This window comes from Carassius carassius, chromosome 33, assembly GCF_963082965.1.
Source record: "Carassius carassius chromosome 33, fCarCar2.1, whole genome shotgun sequence".
NCBI classification, from domain to species: Eukaryota; Metazoa; Chordata; class Actinopteri; order Cypriniformes; family Cyprinidae; genus Carassius; species Carassius carassius.
In genome coordinates, this window is record NC_081787.1 from 9,948,586 (window position 1) to 9,973,344 (window position 24,759).

The 24,759-nt window shown below is 40.9% G+C and overlaps 1 protein-coding gene across 2 annotated transcripts in view; it reads left to right on the forward strand.

The window, feature by feature from the left end:
• LOC132113704 (protocadherin-1-like) overlaps positions 1–16,373 on the forward strand; it is a 163,048-nt gene extending 146,675 nt beyond the window's left edge. For both annotated transcript variants that reach the window (XM_059521634.1, XM_059521635.1), the window contains exon 5: positions 13,802–16,373. In XM_059521634.1, the coding sequence (XP_059377617.1) occupies positions 13,802–14,211 (410 nt within the window). In that variant the 3' untranslated portion in view covers positions 14,212–16,373. The remainder of the gene's footprint in view (positions 1–13,801) is intronic.
• The last annotated feature ends 8,386 nt before the right edge of the window (positions 16,374–24,759 follow it).

Genomic DNA, 24,759 nt, shown 5'->3' on the forward strand with positions numbered 1-24,759 from the left:
AATGAATCAAACAAGTTCGGCAGCACGCACACAAGCTATGCACACTTGCTATATTTCACCTTAAATATTGAAAGCCCTTGTTTCTGTGTGCACCTTTTCTTGGTGGAGGAGAAGAAAAAAGAAGACAAAAAGGAAGAGATTCTGAGCATATGGGGATTCTTTGGTCCCAGTGCCTTGACTGCCTCGCGTTGTTTTCCTTTGAAGAGACATTGGTGTCCTCATTCTGTGAGTTCAGGTGGGCGTCCAAACTCTAAAAGGTAGTGCAGATTGATACACTAAGTGTAAATTAAGTTTTAATCTACGCAGCAAGTTTTTTTTTTTTTTTTTTTTTTAATAAGTGATTTGTCTCTCAACCAAGTGAAAGAATATGTTGCAGATCTGTTCCAACTGGGTCACAAACAGGAGGGAAAATACTAAATTCTAATAAAATAAATACAAGCATGCACTGCTATGATAAAAAAAATAAAAATAATTGGGCTTATAAACCTAAAAAAAAAAAAAATTATTTTCCTATTTAGACTGCTTTATTTTAATAATCATTCATATGTTTGGCCCCATTGAGTTCTTGATTATATTTCAAACATTTAAAATGTTCATGCTGTTTTGTACAATAAGCTATTTTGTAATTGTTTTGGGTCAGCACTTGATTCCCGATGTAAAATCTGGGTCTTGAAGCAGTAACTACTGATTTAGAACTATGTGGGGTTTGACCCAGAACAATAACATAAAGACACAAATCTATTTCCTCTCTCTCCATCCATCCAGTACCTTCATCCCATCCCAAGAGGCATGAGAATAAGGAAGATAAATTTAATTGTAAGCAATGCTGCACATCGATTCATAACTAATGTGCCCCTATGAGAAGAGTAAGCGAGAGAGAGCACATTATTTATTGAAAAACAATAAATCAGGCATTTAAGATAATCTGTGGTTCTTTTTAGTTCAGTTTGGATTTAGCTCAGTTTTTACTTTAATCTTTTTCACCAAAAAAATAAATAAATAAATGTTACGATTTCCTTTGGGAGTATTTTAGTGTATTTTCTTCGGTTATCTTATCTCGTTTCAGCCTCTGACAAGACAGAAAAAGAAACACAAGCAGTCGAACTTGAGAGATACTTGCCCGAGGCGTTATTAGATTTAGCTCGCATTAACTCTGTTTAATACAGCAAGCCATTTTACTACGTGAACAGTATGTGAAATGATGGTAGATCTGACTTATCTCCTGAAGTTGGTGTCTTCAGGAGCTAATCACCACGCAGATCAAATGCAGAACTCCGCTCTGTTTTCGTTTTCACTGTTGAGAGAGAAAATGCTAAATGAAAGCATCGCTGCTTTTTTGTCTTTCCATTTTCTCAGATAATGATGGTAAATTTGGAATTTGGAGCATGAAATGATGCTACAGTGGCAGAGAGAGGGAGGGAGAGAGAATAAGAAGAACTAGAACAAGAGAAGGACAACAAAAGAGACATCACACAACAGTGCAGCAAACAAAACTATTATATTGCAGTTCTGAAAGCTGAACGTGTCTCATTGAGTGGAAGAATGGTTCAAAAAGGTCCAAACTTATCCGCATGACTGCACTCTTATAGGCAGCATGGGAAGCCAGCTATTTTAGTATGTTCCCCTTTACCACAACAACAATAAGCATTCCAGCCCAGCTTCCTGACAATCAAATTAATGAGAGAATAGCTTGTTACTCTTCTTCTCTCAGTGTTGGGTGTAGATTTAGTGAGAACATTATCTTAGTTATTGTTTTTCGTTTAAAAAAAAAAAAAAGTTATTTGTCTGACACATTTTACCTCTGTTCATTACACATTAACACTTTAAACGATTCATTCAAAACATCTGATTCTGATTTATTCTGATTCAATTAATCATTCTTTCAACTGAATCATTTAAACCACAGATTCATTCAGGAATAAAATAAGCAAGTTAATAAGTAAAATAAGCTTTATTTTATTGTGTGTATAGGGGGGGGGTGCTTAAAATGTGGTTTGATGTTACAAAAACTACATCCATATTTTTGTTTGTTTATTGTATAATTCTGAAAGGATTAACATTCTTGCCATTCAGAACATGCTGCCTATGTAACATGCAAATTATTGTTTGGAGATGCTCAAATACACTCATTATCCCTCATTCTTTTTCTCATATGATGAACTATGTGATATTCACTATGTAGGAATGAACAAGCAGGTCAGCAGGTTGGGGCACAGTATATGAATGAATGATGTAAAATGCTTCTGTTGTTGAGATACTCTCGTCCACGTTGTGAGTTCACCACCACAGCAGGTTGTCATCATGTATGTGAGCACAGGAAAAACTTCTAGGTTTCTGTCCTCTTTCCATACTGACAGCCTGTCAGCGACAGCTACTCTGTTCTTTCACGAGAAAGTCTCTTGGCATTGCAACCAATGTATGTAGATATATTGCATGTTGACTATGCTAAGCAAACGGATCCGGTTTCACCACTTACAGAATGACAGTACGGAAAGTCAGTCCTGAAGAACAGAGTTTGTATGTGCAGCCTAAAAAAAAAAAAAAAATACAGTTACCATGGTATGGATTCCTCATCTGTGTTCTGGAGCTTTTGTTCCATTGGGAAAGGTGAAGAAAGAGGAGGATGCTGGGTTGGGAGATCAATATATGGTGAATGTTAGGGATATATCGCAGCCTGTGCATCCATGACCTGCTAAGATAACAGTAGCTTACTCTTTCTGGAGGAGGGATAGATGTTGGCTCCCTTGATACTATAGAATAGTAATCCTGTGAGCGTGTGTGCATGAAAGAGTGTATAACGTGTCCTGTGCTGCAAAAAAAGAGAAGAAAAAGGCTCATCAGGGCCAAAACCAGCATATGGTCTGTCTCAAAACAAGATGTCCGACAGCCATATGTTTGCGTGCAGGTTACACACACACACACCATCACAAACATGTCACCCTTCTGGTGATCTAATCTCATATTCACACAATAACACTCTATGTAAGTGTGCCCAAAGCTGCCTGTGGTCTCAACAACAACTCTTTTGCACACACTTTTAAACACACACGCTCATAGGTGTTTTATTTTTATTTTTTTGGTAGCAAGGTGTCACAGTGTCTGGGTTGTGTCCCTGGGTGTCCACTAGATGTCCTCCTTTCTCACGGTGTCTGTCACCTTATCACTTCCTGTCTCCTTATTTGGTCACCTTCCTCCTTGTTTAGGTAATTGATTGTTCCCCACCTGTCTCCTGTTTCCCCATCATCCTTGTGTGTATTTATACCTGGTCTGTCTGAGTCTTAGTCACGGAGTCCTTGTTTAATGTTAAACGTTAATTCTTGTCCGTCATCTTGCCTTGCCTTGCCTTGCCTTGCCTTGCCTTGCCTTGCCTTGCCTTGCCTTGCCTTGCCTTGCCTTGCCTTGCCTTGCCTTGCCTTGCCGTCTTGTTTAGTTTATGTTGGATTGCTCTTCTGGTTTTCGACTCACGCCTGGACTGTTTATTCTCTGTGGATTAACCCCTAATAAAGACATACACGCAATTGGTTCTCTCTCCTGTGTGTTCTGTAACACCAAACGTGACAGAAGGACTCCGTCACTTTGAGATCCAGCGGTATGTCGATTTACGCTTCTTCCCCAGCCACCGAGCGGGAAAGAGGCATTCAGTTTGAGGGAACCCGCCTGGTCGTGTTTCGCGGAACCAGGGGAGGGCGCCGAGGGGGAGGTGGGCGAGAGGAAGCCCAGCATCGCTCTCCACCATGGCCCCCCTTTGACTCTGGGCTCACGTGGGAGGGACCAGAGCCGCCGTCTCGCCAGGGCAGAAGGAGAAAGCCAGCGACACTGCCCATGATGAACGCGGGTCCAGCACCACAGCACAAGATGGCCACCAGCCCAGCGCCACGGTGCAAGATGGCCGCCAGCTCAGCGCCAACGCCCAAGAGGGCCGCTGACTCCTTCTTGGATTATTTCGCTACGCTGTCCAAGATCCTAGAGATTCCCAAGACGGTTAATGTCATGGCTGCTGAGCCAGCGCCACAGCACAAGATGGCTGCCAGCCCAGAGCCACAGCACAAGATGGCCGCCAGCCCAGAGCCACAGCACAAGATGGCCGCCAGCCCAGAGCCACAGCACAAGATGGCCGCCAGCCCAGAGCCACAGCACAAGATGGCCACCAGCCCAGCGCCACAGCACAAGATGGCCACCAGCCCAGCGCCACAGCACAAGATGGCCGCCAGCCCAGCGCCACAGCACAAGATGGCCGCCAGCCCAGCGCCACAGCACAAGATGGCCGCCAGCCCAGCGCCACAGCACAAGATGGCCGACCCAACGCCTGAGTCTCCAGACAAGGTGTCACCGACTCGCCAACATAGAGGGCGGAGGAGGAGGAGACAGGCGTCTACCGTTCCTCAAAGCCCAGAGGACGTTCCCGAGGCGGTGCCCGATGCTGTTCCCGAGGCCGAGGCGGTGCCCGAGGCTGTTCCCGAGGCCGAGGCGGTGCCCGATGCTGTTCCGGAGGCCGAGGCGGTGCCCGATGCCGAGGCGGTGCCCGATGCTGTTCCGGAGGCCGAGGCGGTGCCCGATGCTGTTCCGGAGGCCGAGGCGGTGCCCGATGCTGTTCCGGAGGCCGATGCTGTTCCGGAGGCCGATGCTGTTCCGGAGGCCGATGCTGTTCCGGAGGCCGAGGCGGTGTCCGATGCTGTTCCGGAGGCCGAGGCGGTGTCCGATGCCGAGGCGGTGCCCGATGCGGTTCCGGAGGCCGAGGCGGTGCCCGATGCTGTTCCGGAGGGCGATGCGGTGCCCGATGCCAAGGCGGTGCCCGATGCCGAGGCGGTGCCCGATGCTGTTCCGGAGGCCGAGGCGGTGCCCGAGGCCGATGCTGTTCCGGAGGCCGAGGCGGTGCCCGAGGCCGATGCTGTTCCGGAGGCCGAGGCGGTGCCCGAGGCCGATGCTGTTCCGGAGGCCGAGGCGGTGCCCGAGGCCGATGCTGTTCCGGAGGCCGAGGCGGTGCCCGAGGCCGATGCTGTTCCGGAGGGCGAGGCGGTGCCCGAGGCCGATGCTGTTCCGGAGGGCGAGGCGGTTCCGGAGGGCGAGGCGGTGCCCGATGCCGTTCCCGAGGCCGAGGCGGTGCCCGATGCCGTTCCCGAGGCCGAGGCGGTGCCCGATGCCGTTCCCGATTCGGTGCCCAAGACCGGTCTAGAGTCAGGGCCAGCCACTTATGACCTTCCAGAGTCAGGGCGGGTCACCGTGGGAAGTTCGGAGTCAAGTCAAGTCACTGGGTGGGCTGCTGCTCGGGCCTGTTGGACTCCGGCATCGACCACAGGGGGGTGGTGGTCATCCGCTCCGCCCTGGGGGACTCTGGCGTCGACCACGAGGACGTGGTGGTCCTCCGCTCCACCCTGGGGGGCTTCCGCTCTGACCACGAGGACGTGGTGGTCTTCCATTCCGCCCTGGGGGGCGTCCGCTCTGACCACGAGGATGTGGTGGTCTTCTGCTCCACCCTGGGGGGCTTCTGCTCTGACCACACGGACATGGTGGTCTTCTGCCCCGCCCTGGGGGGCTTCATGTTGTTTTTTGTCTGTTGTTTTTGTATTTACTCCTGTCCCTGTTCCTCTCTGTAGTCTGGCCCTCCATCCCTCCCCCTGAACCTTCTCCAGTCCTCCTCCCTCCTGGTCTTCCTGTTTTGTGTTTACTGTCTGGTGCCTGTTTCCAATGTCTTTCTTTTCTGGCCCTCCGTCCCTCCCCCTGAGCCTCCACCTGTCCGCCTCCCTCCTGGTCTGTTTTGTGTCTGTCGTGGAGCGTCTGGGAGCCGCTCCGTAGAGGGGGGGTTCTGTCACAGTGTCTGGGTTGTGTCCCTGGGTGTCCACTAGATGTCCTCCTTTCTCACGGTGTCTGTCACCTTATCACTTCCTGTCTCCTTATTTGGTCACCTTCCTCCTTGTTTAGGTAATTGATTGTTCCCCACCTGTCTCCTGTTTCCCCATCATCCTTGTGTGTATTTATACCTGGTCTGTCTGAGTCTTAGTCACGGAGTCCTTGTTTAATGTTAAACGTTAATTCTTGTCCGTCATCTTGCCTTGCCTTGCCTTGCCTTGCCTTGCCTTGCCTTGCCTTGCCTTGCCTTGCCTTGCCTTGCCTTGCCGTCTTGTTTAGTTTATGTTGGATTGCTCTTCTGGTTTTCGACTCACGCCTGGACTGTTTATTCTCTGTGGATTAACCCCTAATAAAGACATACACGCAATTGGTTCTCTCTCCTGTGTGTTCTGTAACACCAAACGTGACACAAGGGCACCGGGGCTCAGAGAAGGCAGTGCCGTGACATTTTGTCATTCTGAATGACCCCTCCTCTGACCTCATACATGACCCTTTCTCCTTCGAGGCTCTTGGCCGACAGAAAGAAAGACAGAATTGCAAAAATACACTCAGCAATATGACACTCAACAGTAGCTACTCGATTCAGTCTCTGTGGGTGTGTGTTGGTATGTGAAAATAAGCAACTTTTAATATGCGTTCGTCAGCTCTCGCCCCTCTCTTTTCCTCTCTCATCTGTCATGGTGTGTAAAACCGTTTCGACACTAGAAGCTATCGGTAATGTGTTGCGATGCATCGTACCACAACGCCATTAGTCTGTTTGCACTGGAAGTGTCAAAGTTGCACGTAATCTCAGAATTTTTATTAACACAGATTCATCACTGCAAGTGTGATGCTAGACATGATAAAATGAGGGAATGACTATACTTTACACTATAAACTATATGTATATTCTGAAAAATAAATAAGGCAACAGTAACAACAAGGTGTTCCTCAATGAAGACTTTAGTGTCCAATTTATCATAATAAGAGCAATTCATTTTGGATGAAACATTTATGACTGGTGTTATAACTTCTGTTTCACAAACAGTCTAATTTACATCTTAAAGGGATAGTTCCCCTTCAAAATGAAAATGCTGTCATCATTTACTCTCCCTCATGTCTTCCGAACCTGTAGGACTTTTTTTTTTTCCTGCTACTGTTTATACTGGCATTAAGTCCAAAATGTATTATTATTATTATTTTTTTCTTTTTTTTTATTATTTTTTTTAAACATAAGGTAGGTAGTTGGCTTTAATATTTTATTTTTCCTCAGTAAACAACGTGTGGTTAAAATGGGGTCCGTGACAAATCTCTACTTGCACGTATGTGTGCTGTTGTTACGCAGTATCGCTCTGCTTGAGCAGGCAATTGGAATACTGTAACCAGTTAATATGGGCACAGAAATAAATGTATGCCGTATGACATGGACAGAGGCCTGAGACTCACAGTATGTCAGCGAGGTGCTGTAGGATGAAGGAAATGTGCAAACACATCTGTCTGGTGTATAAAGTGTAACCGCCAGGGAAAAACACATCTTCGAAAATGATTTCATTGTCTTTAAACTCCTGCCTCTTTGCTTTGAATAGATAACCAGGACCATTATCATTCAGTTGAGACACCTATTCAAATATTTTGTTATTCAGTTGCTCTTTCGTTGTTGTTGTTTTGTTTTCCCCCCTGTTTTTGGTGGCTATTATTGAACTTTTTTGGTGTAATATTATAAAATTTGGAATATTTTTTTTTTCTCTCACACACTTTCGTTTAGTATCAAACAAGGATATTTACTGGGAATAAGCTCAATCGTTTTGTTTGGTTGGAAGGAAAATGTTGGAAAGAGGATATCTATATTCTTCCCACATTCTCTATTATCCTTCCTTTTCTCAATGTTATAATACGAATCACCCCAAACCATATCACTGTTCTTTTCAAAGGAAATTCAAAGGTCTCTAATGATGGCAGAATTTCTCTCCCCCAAGTTTGTGAGCGTGTGCATGTACACGTTTGTTTCTCCTAAATGAATGCCAGTTGCCGTCCTCAAAAATTCAGCTCATCTCAGTTATGTGGTTCTCTCTCGACTGTGGTCCTAAAAGCTTATTTTGACTGGAGAGAGTGCAGGCCTGAGGGCAGCTTGCTCCAGCCATACATTTATTTACTTTTGTAGCATGATTGAAGTTTCCCTCCACTGATTTCTGGAGGGAGAAGAGAGATTCTCTCCTTAAAAAAAGACGATATCTCTCATTCTTCCTTTCTTTCTTCTGTGTCCCTCAGTTCTTCTTCATTAATAATGAAAATGATTTTGTGCAGCATGACATTTGCCTATAAGTATGTTTTGTTCTAATTTTACAGGGGTCTCGCTGAAAGATTTTTCTTCTTTTTTTGTAGGCCTGCCAGTTTAGTGTAATAAATTAGGACGATTAATTATACCACACTTAAAAAAATAAATGCTTTGAACCCTATGTTATTTCCACTGTATAGAATTTCCCTGCTATTGGAGCAGTTCCTGTTTTTTTTTTTTTTTATCTATGATGGATTCATTTATCTGCATATCATCTAATTCAATTCTACATGACTAACAGTTGTACTTTTAGACACATTTTTAAGTATTATTTCAGCTCATCATACTTAGTATGTCCATCTACACTATTGCTCCAAAGTGTGAGGTCAGTGATATTTCTTTTTAAGATTTGTGAAAAGTCTAAAAATCTTTATTTATTTAATAAAAATACGTAAAAAAAAAAAATCTAGTCTAAAGGGTCTCATGATCCATCAAAAAGCGTAACAATATGCTGATTTTGGTGCTTAGGAAACATTCCTTATTATTATCAAAGAGAAACCAGTGGTTTAAACAGTTAAAATGTCTGTGGAACCAGTGATAATTTATTCCAGGATTCTTTAATAAATTGAAAGTTTGGAACCTCATCAATTTGAAGCAGAAATCCTTTGTAACATTATGGATGTATTTTGATCAACTTAATGCATTCCTAATTAAAAGTATTAATTTAATTCCAAATATCTTACCCTAAATGCCTGAGTGGTAGTGTAAATAGTGATTGGCATACAATATAACATTTTGTATTTATACATACATGAGCAAGAAGGAAACGTGTGGGAGGCTGTGCTAACGACAGACTTTTATAGCAGTGTTCCTCTTCCCCTCTGTCAAAAGTCATTTAGACCTACAGTAGCCTAAGCTATAATTATAGTCATTCATTTTATTTGGCACAAAGAAACATGGAATAGAGCATGGTTCATTGAAATACTCTTGTTACAGAAATCAACTACTCAGACCAAGCCTTGTTACACCTCCAAAATTAAACTGAAGTCTTGTCAGTGGACTGGCTAATTTCATTAGGTTTGTCCAATCAAGCTGGATTCCTGTACAGTGATTATGTCTTATTCTAGCTGAAACAAGATTTTGAACGGCAAATCACTTATCATTGTTGAGCCGAGTACAAGAAGGGACTATGTACCAAAACAATTCCAAAGCATTCTTGAATCAACACTGATGTAAGTTCAGTGCAATTTTAATGAAATTTAGGTTTGAGTTTGCTCCTTTTTCATCTATCCATTTGTCTGTATCTAGAATACAGAAGGCTTTTGTGCTCCGTTTTCTTCTTCCCCGGCAGTTGTTTAGACCTTCAGCACAATCAAACACTACACCCTTGCTTCATCTTCAACGATTCAGCTTGTGCACAGACAAACTCAACTTTAAAACATTCATGAGTGGAAGATATTATGCAGCTTACCCTAGTTGTTTTAGCCGGAGGCTATAGCCTTTCTTCATGTGCTTATCTTCCAAAGCCAGGAGGAGATTCTATGCAGCTGATGCATACTGAAACACAGCGTGCCAACATGTGGAGGTTTGCAGAATGACACATGCTGCTCCCCACTTCCCTCGGCTGGCAGAGTCAGGAGAGCAAATTTGGTCAGCGGGCGAGGACATTGATTTTTGTGGATCAGATAAGTTCCATGTTTAACAGATGTAGGCCAATGGGACACGGTCCAAACGATGGCACTCTCTGACTCTGCTCAGAACTCATTTGGCAAAGAGATGCAAAACGTAAGCACACAAAAATGTTGCAGAGGTTTAAACCGCTCCTCTGTGCCAGTGAGAAAGGTGAAAATGTACACAGTTTCATGTAAAAGGGACCGTGTTTATGAAATAGAGTAGAATTTAAGGTTTGAAATCCACCTGCAGTCAAATAAAAATATAACAAACTTAAATTATAGTGGCATTAATTCTAAACATTTATTAACACTAAATCAAACTGAATTTTTATGAAGCACAACTAAAGCTCCCTTCTATGCACATTTTGCATGCTTGACATTAATTGCATTGCATACAGTAAGTCACTTTGTAATATAAGTTGTAGAATGTAGAATGATTAAAAAAATATATATATATATTCTGGAAATAGATTTTCTGTTGCATTAATTTACCCAGTGTCTTTTTAGTTTTGTAGTACAGCATGTATTGAAACTGGCAATAGAACAAGTCTAAATTTAAACCCCCATCAATACATTAACGCCACAAGCAAACCACCAGTTAAGTGGGAATGTCAGAATGTGGAGCAGGGCTTGCATGTCTGACCTAATCATTAGATTCCCAAATGAATATCTATTGGGTCAGTCTTGTTCTATTAAATGTAAAATTCTCATTTTACAGGGTAAAGTTGTTAGATTGTTTGATTTTTTGTTTGATATACAGTAAGATCATTTGAATAGTGACTTGTCTTGATAGCCGTGATGCACAGAATTTGTGGTACACAACTAAACCCTGAATTTTCATAATATCAAACTTACACAAGAACTTCTTATGAGGAGATGATTTTTAAAGCAAAAAAAATGTATATGCTGAATGCAAAAAGAGAGAGGCAGTCTTGGTCTTGTGGTTACTCATTCTAATGTAATTGCACTCTGCACTCTGCACACTACACTCCGCATGTTGATTGCATATTATGTTGCTGCTTTTGCACTTGATGATGCATAAATAATACACAATATTTATGAAATATAATTCCTAATAATATACCTAATAATATAATGGCAATATGTTAGCAATATATAATTTAAATACATTTAAATAAATGTTATTATTGAGCAAAAGCATAACAAATTACGATAAAACACATTAAACCTTTTTCCTTTTGGATTTTTTTTTTTATTTTCTTTTTTTTACCTTTTATATTTTTGTTCCATTTCAAGCCCTTATCACGTTTTACTTTATTCCCCCCTTATCCTATCCTCTCAAAAGCAGCATGTTGATTAATTAATAGCTGGCTAATTTAATTTTCCTAAAAGTAATAACTTGTTTAAGCATGAATAAAGAGTGACAAGGCAAAGTCCTAATCTGCCAAAGTTTAATTAGCCTCAACAAGGTTTGCATACAAGCAGACGGGGAGTCAGGAGGAGAGGACATTCCAGCAAATGACCACGGAAAGAAGGGTTGGGAAGGGTAGAGCAGAGGCGAGGTGGTGGAGGTTTCCATCAACTCTGCCTGTCTGCTTCCATCCGTGCTCAAGATCAGACTGCTCTCGCACACAAGGGATTGTGGAATAGTTGGAGTGTTGGTGTTAACTGTCAAATAAAGGCTGGTTTCCCCATTGCTATCCTCCACACCTGTCACCCAGGGCAACCTGTGTGTTGTGGCCTGAGCGGTTAGGCTCCCTTGGGTGGCTTTAAGGCATAGCCAAAGCTGAAAATCAATTGGCTAAAACTGTTATAGAATGAAGTGAAGAGCCTGCATATGTTAGGGATTGGCTTAGAGGGCCCTGGGGTAAAGGAACAATGAGCTATTGAATACAACACTGCTCTCTTACAATGACTGCAATTACATGGGCTTGAGATCATTATTATACTAATACATCTACATTTAAACATGTGTATACTTAATTCTCATGTTACATATAATTGGTGTCAAGTCTATTTTGGAAATATAATTTATGCAACACACACATACACACACACGCACATATATGTATATATATATATAAACTAATTTAAGCATATTTATAATATCTAATCATTTGTAAATGCCCTTTCTTTCCCTCCATAAACATCTATATTTAGTGTTTAACCCTGAGTCTACTCTGAATAGACATAAACTGCATAAAACATAAGATAATTCGGAAATAATTGACTCTGATTGATATCAGGGGCTTAGTGAGGTGAATACTGAATAATAGTTGGATTTTTTTTCATCCCCTAATACACACAAAAAGCTTATTCTTATTCATCACTGTCATTTTGATCAAATTATTATGACTCTTTCATATTAAAATCCTCACCCTGCATGTCAAACAGCATTATTACCTACAATGAAATGGTCAAATGGACATTCTGACAGCTGCACAATTGGATATAGAATTCATAAGAAAACAGCTTGAACCTTGTATGTATATTTCAATCCATATCACCCCAGGGGCATGGCAGCTGAATGAAAATGACACAAAGCAAATCTCTTGTGCCAGCCCTCCATCACAGAAGAGGAAGAGCAGAAAAAAAAAAAAATGCAAGGAGCCCAGTCTTAACACATCTTTCCTCTTTACTGTAGACAGCACCAAATGTCAGACACTCATCTGGAAATAATTTCCATTCTATTATGGTGACAAGGGGTCAGCAGAATCTAATTAGCTGAAGAAAAAAAAAAGTGCTAGAGAGCTGAATTGGGAGTGATTGGTGATATAGGGGCAGTGGTGCAGGGCTGTCTCTCCAGCCTCAAGGCTCAGTGGAAACACTCCTGAGGTTAACTTCAACTCGAAGGAAGGAGATCAGAAAAGGTGCCGTGTGCCAGAGATGAAGGTCTCTTTTAGTCTGGCAGAGCCTTAATTTTGAATATTCTCCCCTGAGTGATAGTGAAAGAAAAATATATGTGCTAAAAGGCAGCAAATATAGTTTGGCTCTCAGTGTCAATTTCTATTTCTTAGTTCATCTGTCTGTCTGTCAGTCAGTCTATCAGTCTATCTAAAAAGTAAAACAAGCAAAAAAAAATCTTAAAGTGTGTTCTATGATGGTCAAATACCTGAGACAAAATAATTTTGTTCGCTGCCTTTTATAGAATTCAGACACTTAGGGAAAAAAATGTTTCACCATCAAGAACTTGCCATTCTGCCCTCCCCCCTTTCACATGCACACTATTAAAGTAATCTAATGTCACTTTCAGAGGAAAGGTTGGGCTCCGCTTTTGCATTTATATTTTCCAGACAGGGAATTTGACCTTTGCAGATCAGACCCGTAATGTTCGCTTCTTGTGATGCTATCCAGCTTCACCAACCTTTTATAGTGAACATTAGCATCCATTTATTGATTACAGTGAACAAGGGTGAGAATAGTCTGTAGAGTTGTTTGTGCTGCTTTGATTGACTGCAGAAGTAAAGCTTCACAATAAAATTGTGATCTCAATACTCATTTATGCCTTTCAATAGTAGGGCTACATTTAAAGGGCTCTGTTATTTGTCTAATTTATAATTTTAACAGGTTTTGTTGAGAAATTTCCTTCAATGTTGACTAGATGAAACAGAATAATAATTAAAACAAATTGTAAAATCCAAAATATAATAGTAATACTGACCTAAACTTTCTTATCATACAGAATGATGGAATATAGCAGCACCACTGTAAAAAATATTGTGACAGAGTTACTTATTCAATACTTATTCAATGGTGTCACAACACGGAGGCACATCATGACCAATGTAGTTTGATTTATTGATGAATTACTATGAGCCAGTTCATTTTAGTGAGTCAAAGGTATACAGCACAACCAATGTATTCCAGTTCCCAAATGACTTCTATGGCTTGGTTTCTTTTGTGAATTAAAAGCATACAGTGCAACCAATGTTCCTAAACAAGTTACTCGAGTCGGCTCTATTTTATATATTAAAACAGAACATATACCCAAACATACCTTTCACGAATTGCTTTAAATGTATTTATTATTAAAATGAAATCATTTTTTTATTATCTTTTCTTCCAGATCTGAGGCCTCTACCTGATGTGGCCATGACTGGAAAATGCACACACGAGTGTACGGAATATGGCCACTCGGATTCCTGCTGGATGCCTGGACAGCCCTCACCCAACCGCACCAAGAGTGCCAAGAGTGGGTCCAAGCTCTCCACCTTCGTGCCTTACCAGGAGAGGGAGTGTCAGGAGCGCCTGATGGCTGACAGCAGCTCTAAGCCTCACGGAGAGGAGCGGAGTGGAGGCGGGAGCAACAAAGTGGCCAGCATTCGCTTTTTGCCTCCCTACACTAGTGCCTATTCTACTGTCAGCGACTCCAGCAAGGACAGCCCCCGGGAGGAGATCCCCCTGAGTCAGACAGCTGATTACGTCCCTGCCAATACACCCTCTAGCCAAGGCTCCAAAAGAGAAATCTACCTGTGATTCACCTGTTGTTCGCCTGTGTTTGATTCCACATTCGATCCAATTTACTTGTGATCAGCAATGCCTTTGAGAGAATAAAAGGCCTCGTTGTCAAAACACCTGCTAATTCTACCACACCGCCAGATCCCGATTTACTCAGTCATCTCCAATCCCCTCAGCCATAAGCCTAATTATTGACACAAAGCAGCTAGACACCTTCTTTAAAACCCTCTAGGTTTTATACAACCCTGTGCATTGTTAGAGGCTCTGGAAGCCAAATAGATATGAAGAGAATAATTAGAAAAAAAGAGAAAATAATTTAGTGAATATGAAATGAAGTACACAATCCCCATGTAAACTTCTAATGAAAGAATGTAAGGACAATTTTTAAGTGTACTTTGTGATCATTTAATGTCAAGGTTATATTCCTATTTTAATCCGATTTCTTCACAGATTTTTTTTTTATTATTATTGTTTTTTTTTTTTTTTATTATTGTGTATATATGTATTACTTATGATCGGACTGTAGTTATGCTTATCTAAAACTTATATACATCCAAATAATACTTTAGTTTTTCTTCTGTGTGTAACTACTAAGCCAGAAGAACTGGCGAACCAAATCCTGGCAATCCAAGAAGGATATACATTCTCAACGTGTATACTTTACTAAAGAGAAAACATTCACCTTTCTTTAAGCACTGAAGGGTAACTGTTTCTTACCTTTGTCTTTATTTTTCATAGGAAACTCTTTTCTTAATGTACAGTGATGTAAATATTTCACGTCTGATGAACCAGTTTTGATTTATGATTTAGCTGAACAGACTCTTGAAGTCACGGCTTCCTTCTGTTGATAATAGTAGAAGGGACATTGTTCAGAGGATTTGCCTCCCTGTCAGTAAAAGAAGGACAACCGTTTGGACCATGGAATGCTAAAGATAATCCACGTTATGAGCCTCTGCCGTCTAAGTACTTGGGACTCGAGTGAACACAGAATTTGGGGCAACATCCAAGGGAAACAAATGAACTGAAGCAGGTTTGCATGATGCCATTTGTCATTTTGGACAAATTTGATGGGCTTCATCAGTTCCCACAGGAAGCTCTCTCAGTGACGTTTCCTCTGTAATCCTCTCTTACTTCAGAAGACTATCCAAATGAAGCTGAGGCTTGAGGTGAGTTGCCTTTGGAAGAGCTTTTTTCAACCCATCCCATCCGTAAGGAGGAGAAACAACTTTCACAGTACAAAAAAAAAAAAAAAAAAAAAAAAAAAAAAAATTCTATATATATATATATATATATATATATATATATATATAATTGTCCATGTGCTTTGCAATAGCCTATTTGTTTCCGGACATGTCAAACTCTGTTGTGTAGATGTGTGGTTTTGTCAGAGATTTTGGCTCTGCTCTGTGGTGGGTCTGACCTGGTCAAATTGAATGCTTATAACAAGTAGACGGGTTCAAAAATCGTAACAGCAGTCATTTTCTCGTGTTTGACTACATTAAAGTTGTATTCAACAAATTCAGTATATTCTAAAACATCTGAGATTATGTTTGAAGTGTGCTTTGAACGTATGACATAGGACTCCTGCAGCGACCTTAGAAACGCCTAAATCTCACTAACCTATTACCGCACGAGTCACCATGGCGCTCACCTAACCAGGACACTTTTGATGGAAATGTCCCAAAATGAAAGCGAGGTCTTTCAGAAAGACTTTACAGGAAGTTCATTGACGGTTACTGACGGTAACAGGGATTGCATCAGTTGGGATGCAGGTCAGCAAAAGTTATGATGAGTATTCAAGGACTGAGCTACACACAATAAGTGCTCTTTAATTTACATCATATCACACAGCAACTTCGCAACTTAAATCCAACTCTTCACCATGGATGATTTTGCCATTTACTTTATAGGTGTTGATTCTGTGTTCACAGAGCTCTGTGCTTGGGGTGTAATATTTGATAGTATTTTGAAGTCTTTTTTAAAAGAACAGAGAAAGGAACGAGTGCTTACGGCTGGTTTGTCAGGTCATGGACATTTGGTGTGACACTTCCTTTTGTCTGTGTGAAGTTATTTAGTACAAGACCGACCTTTCATTTGAACACTGGCATACTGAACACCTGACTAAGGACTTGACTAAGTAAATAAGTTGTAATTCCAATTTGACAGGGTATTTGGTCTCTGCATTCCCTGTGATGCCCCCTTTGGACATGCATTGCTGAGCTTGTTGCAGCTTTGGGGGAGACCTGAGGAGATACCAAAAGACCTCACTCGGTCGAAGTGTTGATTTGAGAACACTGACACTTTCACTCATTCGTTTGCTTCATTTAACTTCCTGTTCTTTTAATCATCCCAGTGACTACTGACCTTAAATGTGTTTTCTGCAGTGACAAACAGAAGCTGCCCATGCTGCATGAACCTCAAACGCTGCATGACAGGTAGACAGTCTCTCACTCCCACTGGGTAAACCTGGAGTTTATCCCGGGAGAGCAACTGTCACAGATACTGATAGGTCAAATCACTTGGAGTGTTGTGTGTAAACATCTGCGTCTTCACACACCTGTGTGGATACATGGAGGGATCCAATCATTCCCTTTAAAGCAAGAAATTTTAAATCTATACGCATTGATTTTTTTTTTTTTTTTTTTGCTTGGATTTTCAGTGGCCAAATTGTGGCATCTAATTTAATAAAATGGCTCTTGCTGTGTGAAACAGTGGTGCAAAGAATCTTATAAAAAAAAAAATAATGCGTTAATAATAAAAACATCTTATACACTGGTTGTAGGGTGAAAAACAATCAAAAGAAACATTATATAACATCATCCTGCAATTGTAGCTGTCTGTTTGTTTGTCAGACAGCAATATATTTTACTTTCATGTGGGATCTGGAATGTAGGTAGTTTCTTAATTCAAAGAGAGCAGTGTTATATAAAGTCTGAATGAATCTGTGGCTAATAATGTATTCTCAACCAGTCTTTTTTAATGTATTTATGACTTTGTTTATTGTTTAAGAAAATTGGAGACATTGTTATTCTGGACTACTGTTATTTCATACCAAACACAATCTCTCTTTTTTTTTTCCTTCTAATTTAAGTTGCACTTTCCACACAACTCTCTTAGTTTTATTATCCGCAGTATAAATTTGTCCTTCTTTCATACTTCGATTAGCATTCTTGAAGCAAAATTAAAAATGGTTATTTGTTCCAAACTTATGTTTTTTGTTTTTATGATGTTTGCAGAACAGTGATGAGCAAAAAATTTAAAAAATCACTTTTTTTGTATACAGTACTTAAAGCTCATAATCTCTGTTTTCTTTAAGATTTTGTCTACTTTGTGAGCAGGCCCAAATGGAATCTGCATCTTGCATTCATTTTCGCGGGAAAAACAATCTGAGTAATGGATTTGAACATGATAAAATGGGTTAAATAGAGATTAATCAGCTGCTGAAAGCATTATCAAATTAGCCAAATATTTAATAAACCAACATGCAAGGGTGTAGGTTGTGTATGGCTTCTTAAATAATGGGCGTTCCAGTTCTGTGGAAATCTATGGAGCTTTCTGCCGGCACAGATTCCGTGTGGGCCTGTTCATGACTGATGTTTAATTTCATCCTACTGTAAGCTCTATTTCATTTGTGCTGAATCGTGTTTTTGATTACATGGAAATCAATCAAATCCAATGTGAATTAAGAATCAGTTCGTTGTCTGACACATGGACTCATTTTGGAACAGAGCCACCCGCTGCATTTGTCCAGGTATTAGGAGTTATGAACGAACATGTCATCGTGTTGTAATGTCACCGTGCATAATGAGGCTCACCATGCATCTCTGCACATAATAAAACTAGAGAGTAAACCGCATCATTCTACCCCTCGAAAAAAAATCAGTGATTTATTTTGTGACGCGGTGGCTGAGCGGCTTCATTACTATAAATTTGGCTCTGAAATGAACTGATAGCGCTTTAGCAGTTTGTGGACATCTGCTTACACATGATTTAAAAAAAAAAAACTCTACAATAAGTAATTGAAGAACAGCCACCGTTTAAATAGATAATTACAGGAAATACAAGTTTGTAGTCTTAAGTGTTGGTTATATTTATATCGAAACGCTTGTGATGACTTGTTTTCTTTTGTACAGTTTTATGTACATGATAATAACATGGCTTTAAAAAAAAACGAAAAAAAAAAAGATAAAAAAAAACACGTTGAAAGATAAAGTAAAATTGTAAAATATTTTGAAAAGTAGAATATGTTAGGATGAGAATGGTTGGGGGCACTCAGTTGGTGTGCCTGTGTCTAAAATATCATCACTGGCCTTCTAGTCTATTTTAAAATTTTAATGTCTCTTTTTTATGGCTCTTATTTTTTCTGAGTTATGTGTAATTTGCAAAACAGTGGCTTTGAAGAGTTTTAGCCTTTATTCGTTCCATTATGTTCTTATCAATATCCGCATGTTAAACACGATGAAAAAAAAAATCATCTTTTATTTTTGCTGAGCAAATCAAATAAATACTATCTTGTAAGTACTCTTTCCTTATAGCTTTACAATAAAATACGTTCTGTAAAACACTGTGTCCTTGTATGTGAATTATATATAAAGCTTTAATTAGCACAGTTTCTTTTTTTATTTCATCAGGAATAGTGCTTTGAAAATGTGTTCCCTCTTTCAAGTCCATTCTTTTGGGAACACATGTACCACATTGTACCATCTTGCAAACAAGAAGCAGTGCACTTCCTGATTCAGCACATCTCATGCACTAAAAAGCATTGCTTTCATCAGTCTTAGCAAACCTGGCAGAGTTCAATTTCTTCTAAGGTTCTTCAGCTTGTTCATATTGTGTGGCATTTGTTCATTGGAAGAATAAAGCCCTGCTAACCACACTGGGTTTATTAATGTGCCAAGCGTGGGTCACATCGATCGACATAAACACAATGGGACCTGGAGTCCAAACACACACACAGGCACTCACCCTAACAAACGGTCTCTCATATGCCACAGCCATACTCTGCAGCGGCATCATGCAAAATGCTTGGGACCCCAGAGATGTGTGGGAAATCATTAGTATAAAATCTGATTTATCCTTGGGCCTCAAAGTGACAAATCTTACCGTGTTTATATACTGAAAATCAGAGCTAATGGCATTTCCAAGTGATTGTTCACTCCAAATTATCATCGTTACCTCATGTTGTTGCCAATCGAATGATAGAAATGAGGAAGAGTGCTGCTGCTCTTTTTAAATGTAAGTGTGTTATGACCAGGGTATTTTAAAAAAAGACACATACACACACATACACAAACGTTTCACTCATTGCACTATATTTTTTTCTGAACTCATTCAATACCTTTGTATTTAATGTTTTATAGCTCCACTTTTGTTTCATACATACATAAGTTTTATAGATCTACATTTGTGGATGCTACAGTTCGAAAGTTTGAGGATCATACAATTAGTTTTTAAAAGAAGTGTTTTGTGCTCACCAAGTCTACATTCTTTAGATTAATACAGTCAATATTGTAATACTGTGAAATGTTATTTTGATTATATAAAATTGTATAGTAATAATCAATTTACTGCGATTGAAAAGGTGAATTTTTAGCCATTACTCCAATGCTCCTTATTGTTAAAATAATAATTACTTAAAAAATAAATAAAAGAAGAAACAAAAGGAAAACTTTTGGAAAAGAATAAATAATAATAATAATCTTACTTACCCCAAACCTTTGAAAATTGGTTTGTATATAACTAAGATACATTCAGTATAAAAAATGTAAAAAAAATTCACAGCAGTTCAAAATCTGCTGCACTTTTTGTCAATGGAGTTCAAGAGTTCTTAATTTCCTTCAGCTGCTGCTGTGTGCATGAGGAGGATTTACCGAGCCCCTGAGTGGCTCCCTTAGGGTAGTGCTTGACTGAGGGTCAGTGTTATCAGCCTCTAGGCCGATAAAGCAGAGGTTTTACTCCACAGCTCTGTGGCCGCCCTCACCAACTGTAAATATTGGCTCTTACGTGCAGGCAAATGAAGTGTCTAATGACGGGGTTTTGAAATAAGCTCTGACCTGCTGCCAGCCAGACAGTCTGAAGATAGCCGAAAATGTGATGATAGAGAGAAAAACTGAAATACTGAGAAGATATAAAGGAGAGAAAAAACATTAATACCAGCATAGTCCCTGAATAAGTGAGAGCGTCACAGAGAGGATAAATATGAAGATCTATTTATACATCTGCTGGCACATAGGAATAAGTAAAAATATTAATTCATGACCTAGACATTTTGGAACTTTTCTATGGAATTTCCAGATAAACCTTGTTTTTCTCCTATAAGAAAATGCCAAGCTATGAATATTCTTTGAAAGGACAACCTGTAGGTTGACAGAAGGTCAGTTGCTGACTTGAGATGCATGTGCATAATTCATGCTAATCACTCAAAGCTTGTGTACATTATAGGACTAAACCATCTTATTTTTCCCCCCTCTCTTTCTTTCCCTAGCTCTCCATTAAGGCTGACTCCACCTCTCTCACTTGCGGTTTGCAGAACGAGGAAGTAACATAACTGCAGGCACTGTATGTAATGTTAAAATGAGGTTAGCCTACTGGTGCACATCTCTGTATGATGATTAGGAACAGCGCTTACAGTCTCAAGCTATTCCAAGGTTCCCTTTGCTGATGGAAAGAATCCCAATTACAGTGGAGGAACATGAGCATTTGAAGATGTGTTTGGGCATTCTTAGTCTAGGTGATATGTATGAAAAACATGTATTCTCTAAAGCAGGTCGCACACTTTTAAGTTATTGCCACAAGTTTGTCAATTGTATATATGTACAGTGGGCATGATAACGAATCACCCACCTTTAAAATATTCACATTTTGTTGCTTTGCAGCCTGAAATGAAGATGGACACAGGTTTTGTTTTATCCAGCTGTATTTACAAGTTAAAGATATAACACTAATATATATAACGGCCCACCACTAATATATAAATATATATATATATATATATATATATATATATATATATATTAGTGGTGGGCCGTTATCGCCGTTAATCTATTATCAAAGTAGGGTTGAGAGTTGGGTCTATACTAAGCAAGCTATGATGACTTTCTCCTTGATATTTTAGCGCGGATGTATACCTAGCCGAATCTGTAGGGGGCGAGAATGAGTCTTTAAACCTACAGTGAAATTAGCACATCTAACGTGACGTGCTAACATGGTGCGCACGCAGAGAGAGAGAGCTGCATATCACAGACAGCGACACTGAACAGAGCTCTCTTCTGCAAAGTTCTCCTTGAACTCCCTCCTGCACTTGAACGAACAAAAACAAATCGCAGTTTGAACAAACAAAAACAAATCACAGTTTGAATAAACAAAAAGATGTAAAAGAGCCCAATTTAGTACTCGCGGTGTTCTGGTGTTCAGGGCTCATGCAGAGAAAGGCGTCTCTTGAACACCGAATCTGCTTCTTTTTGCTGTTGTGCCGATAAATACATACAAAATATGTCAAAATACCCGCCTTAGAAAGTATGCTCGAAAAAACTGTCAGTTATTTCTTAAGTGAAAGTAAACAGTTGAGGAAAAAAATGGGATGTGTATTATAGCTATTGGATGCGTTCATCGTGTCTTAAAGTGACCGCGCCTAATTTAGCTACTGGCTGCTGTAATGTTAATCCAAGAAAATGAAAGGAAATCACTCACTGGTATTGACTGAATTACTTTGTAGTTTTAACAAGAATTAATGCACAGTCAAACCAAAAATTATTCAGACACCAGATATATTTTTTTATATATTTGACTAGTAGGTACAGGACACTACAATACATTTATGTAAGTGAGTATAGCAAAATTAAGTGAACTGTGAACATATTATACCCAAAGAATCTTCATACAGTGAACTACTAGTGAAATCAATAAAAAATTGTATATCAAAAATTATTCAGCACTTTATAAAGCACCATGTATTGCTTATGTGTTTTTTTTTTCTGAATTGCTAATGCAACCTTTTCACACCACCGTTTGAACAAAATTAAGCATTGATTGGTAATTGTTCAACAAAGTATTGATGGTAGTGTAAATATTGTCATAATAACAGTTGTCTGTAGTTTTGGTTGATTGTAACCCATTACATACATTTATATCAAAGTTATGACATTATCAAGACAAATTTGTTCTGACACAGTTTAAATCTAAGTTCTTGTCATATTTTAGAACCATTTTACAAGCGATAGCAAATAAACTGTAATAATGTGAGAAATGTTGAAGGCGTCTGAATAAATTCTTGTCACAGTGTCTGGGTTGTGTTCCCTGGGTTTCCACTAGGTGTCCTCAGTTCCCACGGTGTTTATCATATTATCACTTCCTGTCTCCTTATTTGGTCACCTTCCTCCTTGTTTAGTTAATTGATTGTTCCCCACCTGTCTCCTGTTTCCCCATTATCCTTTTGTGTATTTATACCTGGTCTGTCTGAGTCTTAGTCACGGAGTCCTTGTTTAATGTGATGTTAATTCATGTCCGTCATCTAGTCGTGCCCTTGCCTTGTCTTCTTGTCTTGTTTTTATGTTTTGGATTCTCTGGTTTTGACCCTGCCTGGACTGTTTACCCTTTGGATTTGCCCTTTAATAAAGTCACATACCTGCACTTGGATCTCTCCCGTGGTTCTTTGTAACACCGAACGTGACAGAAGGACTCCGTCACACTGAGATCCAGCGGTATGTTTTTTTCCCGTTCCCCAGCCAAGATGGCGGAGCGGAGAGCTAAGTATCTCCGGCTGATCACCCTCCGCCAAGAGGGCAATGAGGTGGGTGCCCTGGCACAGGTGTTCTGGTCCCTGGCCGAGGGTATGGGATACAACGATGCGGCTCTGAAGGATTATTTCAACAGCGGGCTGGATGATCCAGTTTCTCAGGAGGAGATGGGGCATTTAGAGACACTGGAATTCTGGGAATTCGTGTACTTCTTGCAGCATAGGCTTCTGTGGGATGCCCCAGCCACTCCTGTCTCTTCCGCCAAGATGGCCGCTAACCCAGCGCCAATGCCCAAGTCAGTCACTGATCCAGATTCATGGCCCAAGATGGCCGCCAGGCCAGCGCCACAGCACAAGATGGCCGCCAGCCCAGCGCCACAGGACCCGATGCGGTTCCGGAGGCCGAGGCGGTGCCCGATGCCGTTCCGGAGGCCGAGGCGGTGCCCGATGCCGTTCCGGAGGCCGAGGCGGTGCCCGATGCCGTTCCGGAGGCCGAGGCGGTGCCCGATGCCGAGGCGGTGCCCGATGCCGTTCCGGAGGCCAAGGCGGTGCCCGATGCCGAGGCGTCTCAAGTCTCCACAGGCAGTCCAGAGTCGAGTCAGGTTCCAGTGAACTCTCCAGAGTCAGGGCCAGTCACCGCTGACCTTCCAGAGTCAGGGCCAGTCACCGCTGACCTTCCAGAGTCAGGGCCAGTCACCGCTGACCTTCCAGACTCAGGGCCAGTCACCGTTGAACTTTCAGAGTCAAGTCAAGTCACTGGGTGGTCGGCTGCTCCGCCCTGTTGGACTCTGGCCTTGACCACAAGGGTGTGGTGGTCTTCTGCTCCGCCCTGGGGGGCTTCATGTTGTTTTTTTTCCTTTTGTTTTTGTGTTAATGTCGGTCCCTGTTCCTTTCTGTTAGTCCTGCCCTCCGTCCCTCCCCCTGTACCTCCTCCGTTCCTCCTCCCTCCTGGTCTTTCTGTGTTGTGTTTACATTCTGGTGCCTGTTCCCCATGTTTTTCTTTTCTTCACAGTGTCTGGGTTGTGTTCCCTGGGTTTCCACTAGGTGTCCTCAGTTCCCACGGTGTTTATCATATTATCACTTCCTGTCTCCTTATTTGGTCACCTTCCTCCTTGTTTAGTTAATTGATTGTTCCCCACCTGTCTCCTGTTTCCCCATTATCCTTTTGTGTATTTATACCTGGTCTGTCTGAGTCTTAGTCACGGAGTCCTTGTTTAATGTGATGTTAATTCATGTCCGTCATCTAGTCGTGCCCTTGCCTTGTCGTCTTGTCTTGTTTTTATGTTTTGGATTCTCTGGTTTTGACCCTGCCTGGACTGTTTACCCTTTGGATTTGCCCTTTAATAAAGTCACATACCTGCACTTGGATCTCTCCCGTGGTTCTTTGTAACACCGAACGTGACAATTTTGGTTTGATTGTACATTTCATTTTTACATTGAAGACTATCCAGTGCTATTTTACATTTAATTATTCAGTTTCTGTAGATTGACACCTACAAACTTGAAAAAAAAAAACTTAAATGTAAATAGCACAAATAAATAAAAATGAACGAACATACAAATTAAACAATTTCAAAGAGGGCCTATTGGTACAACCTTCACTGGGGCCCCGCTGACCCCAGCTACGGCCCTGGGTGCAGAAGCAGCACGGACTCATACTCCTTGTGCTTTCACACAGGACGCGTTTGCATTCCGCTACTCAGTACGTAAAAAAATATTTTACTTTAAAGAAAGGCTTTCTATAACAACTTCAAATTCAACGGTCAAAATCATGTCTGACCCGCTCCATGTCTCATATTGCGCATCCTATCTTACTCGGTCGTGCTGTTCAC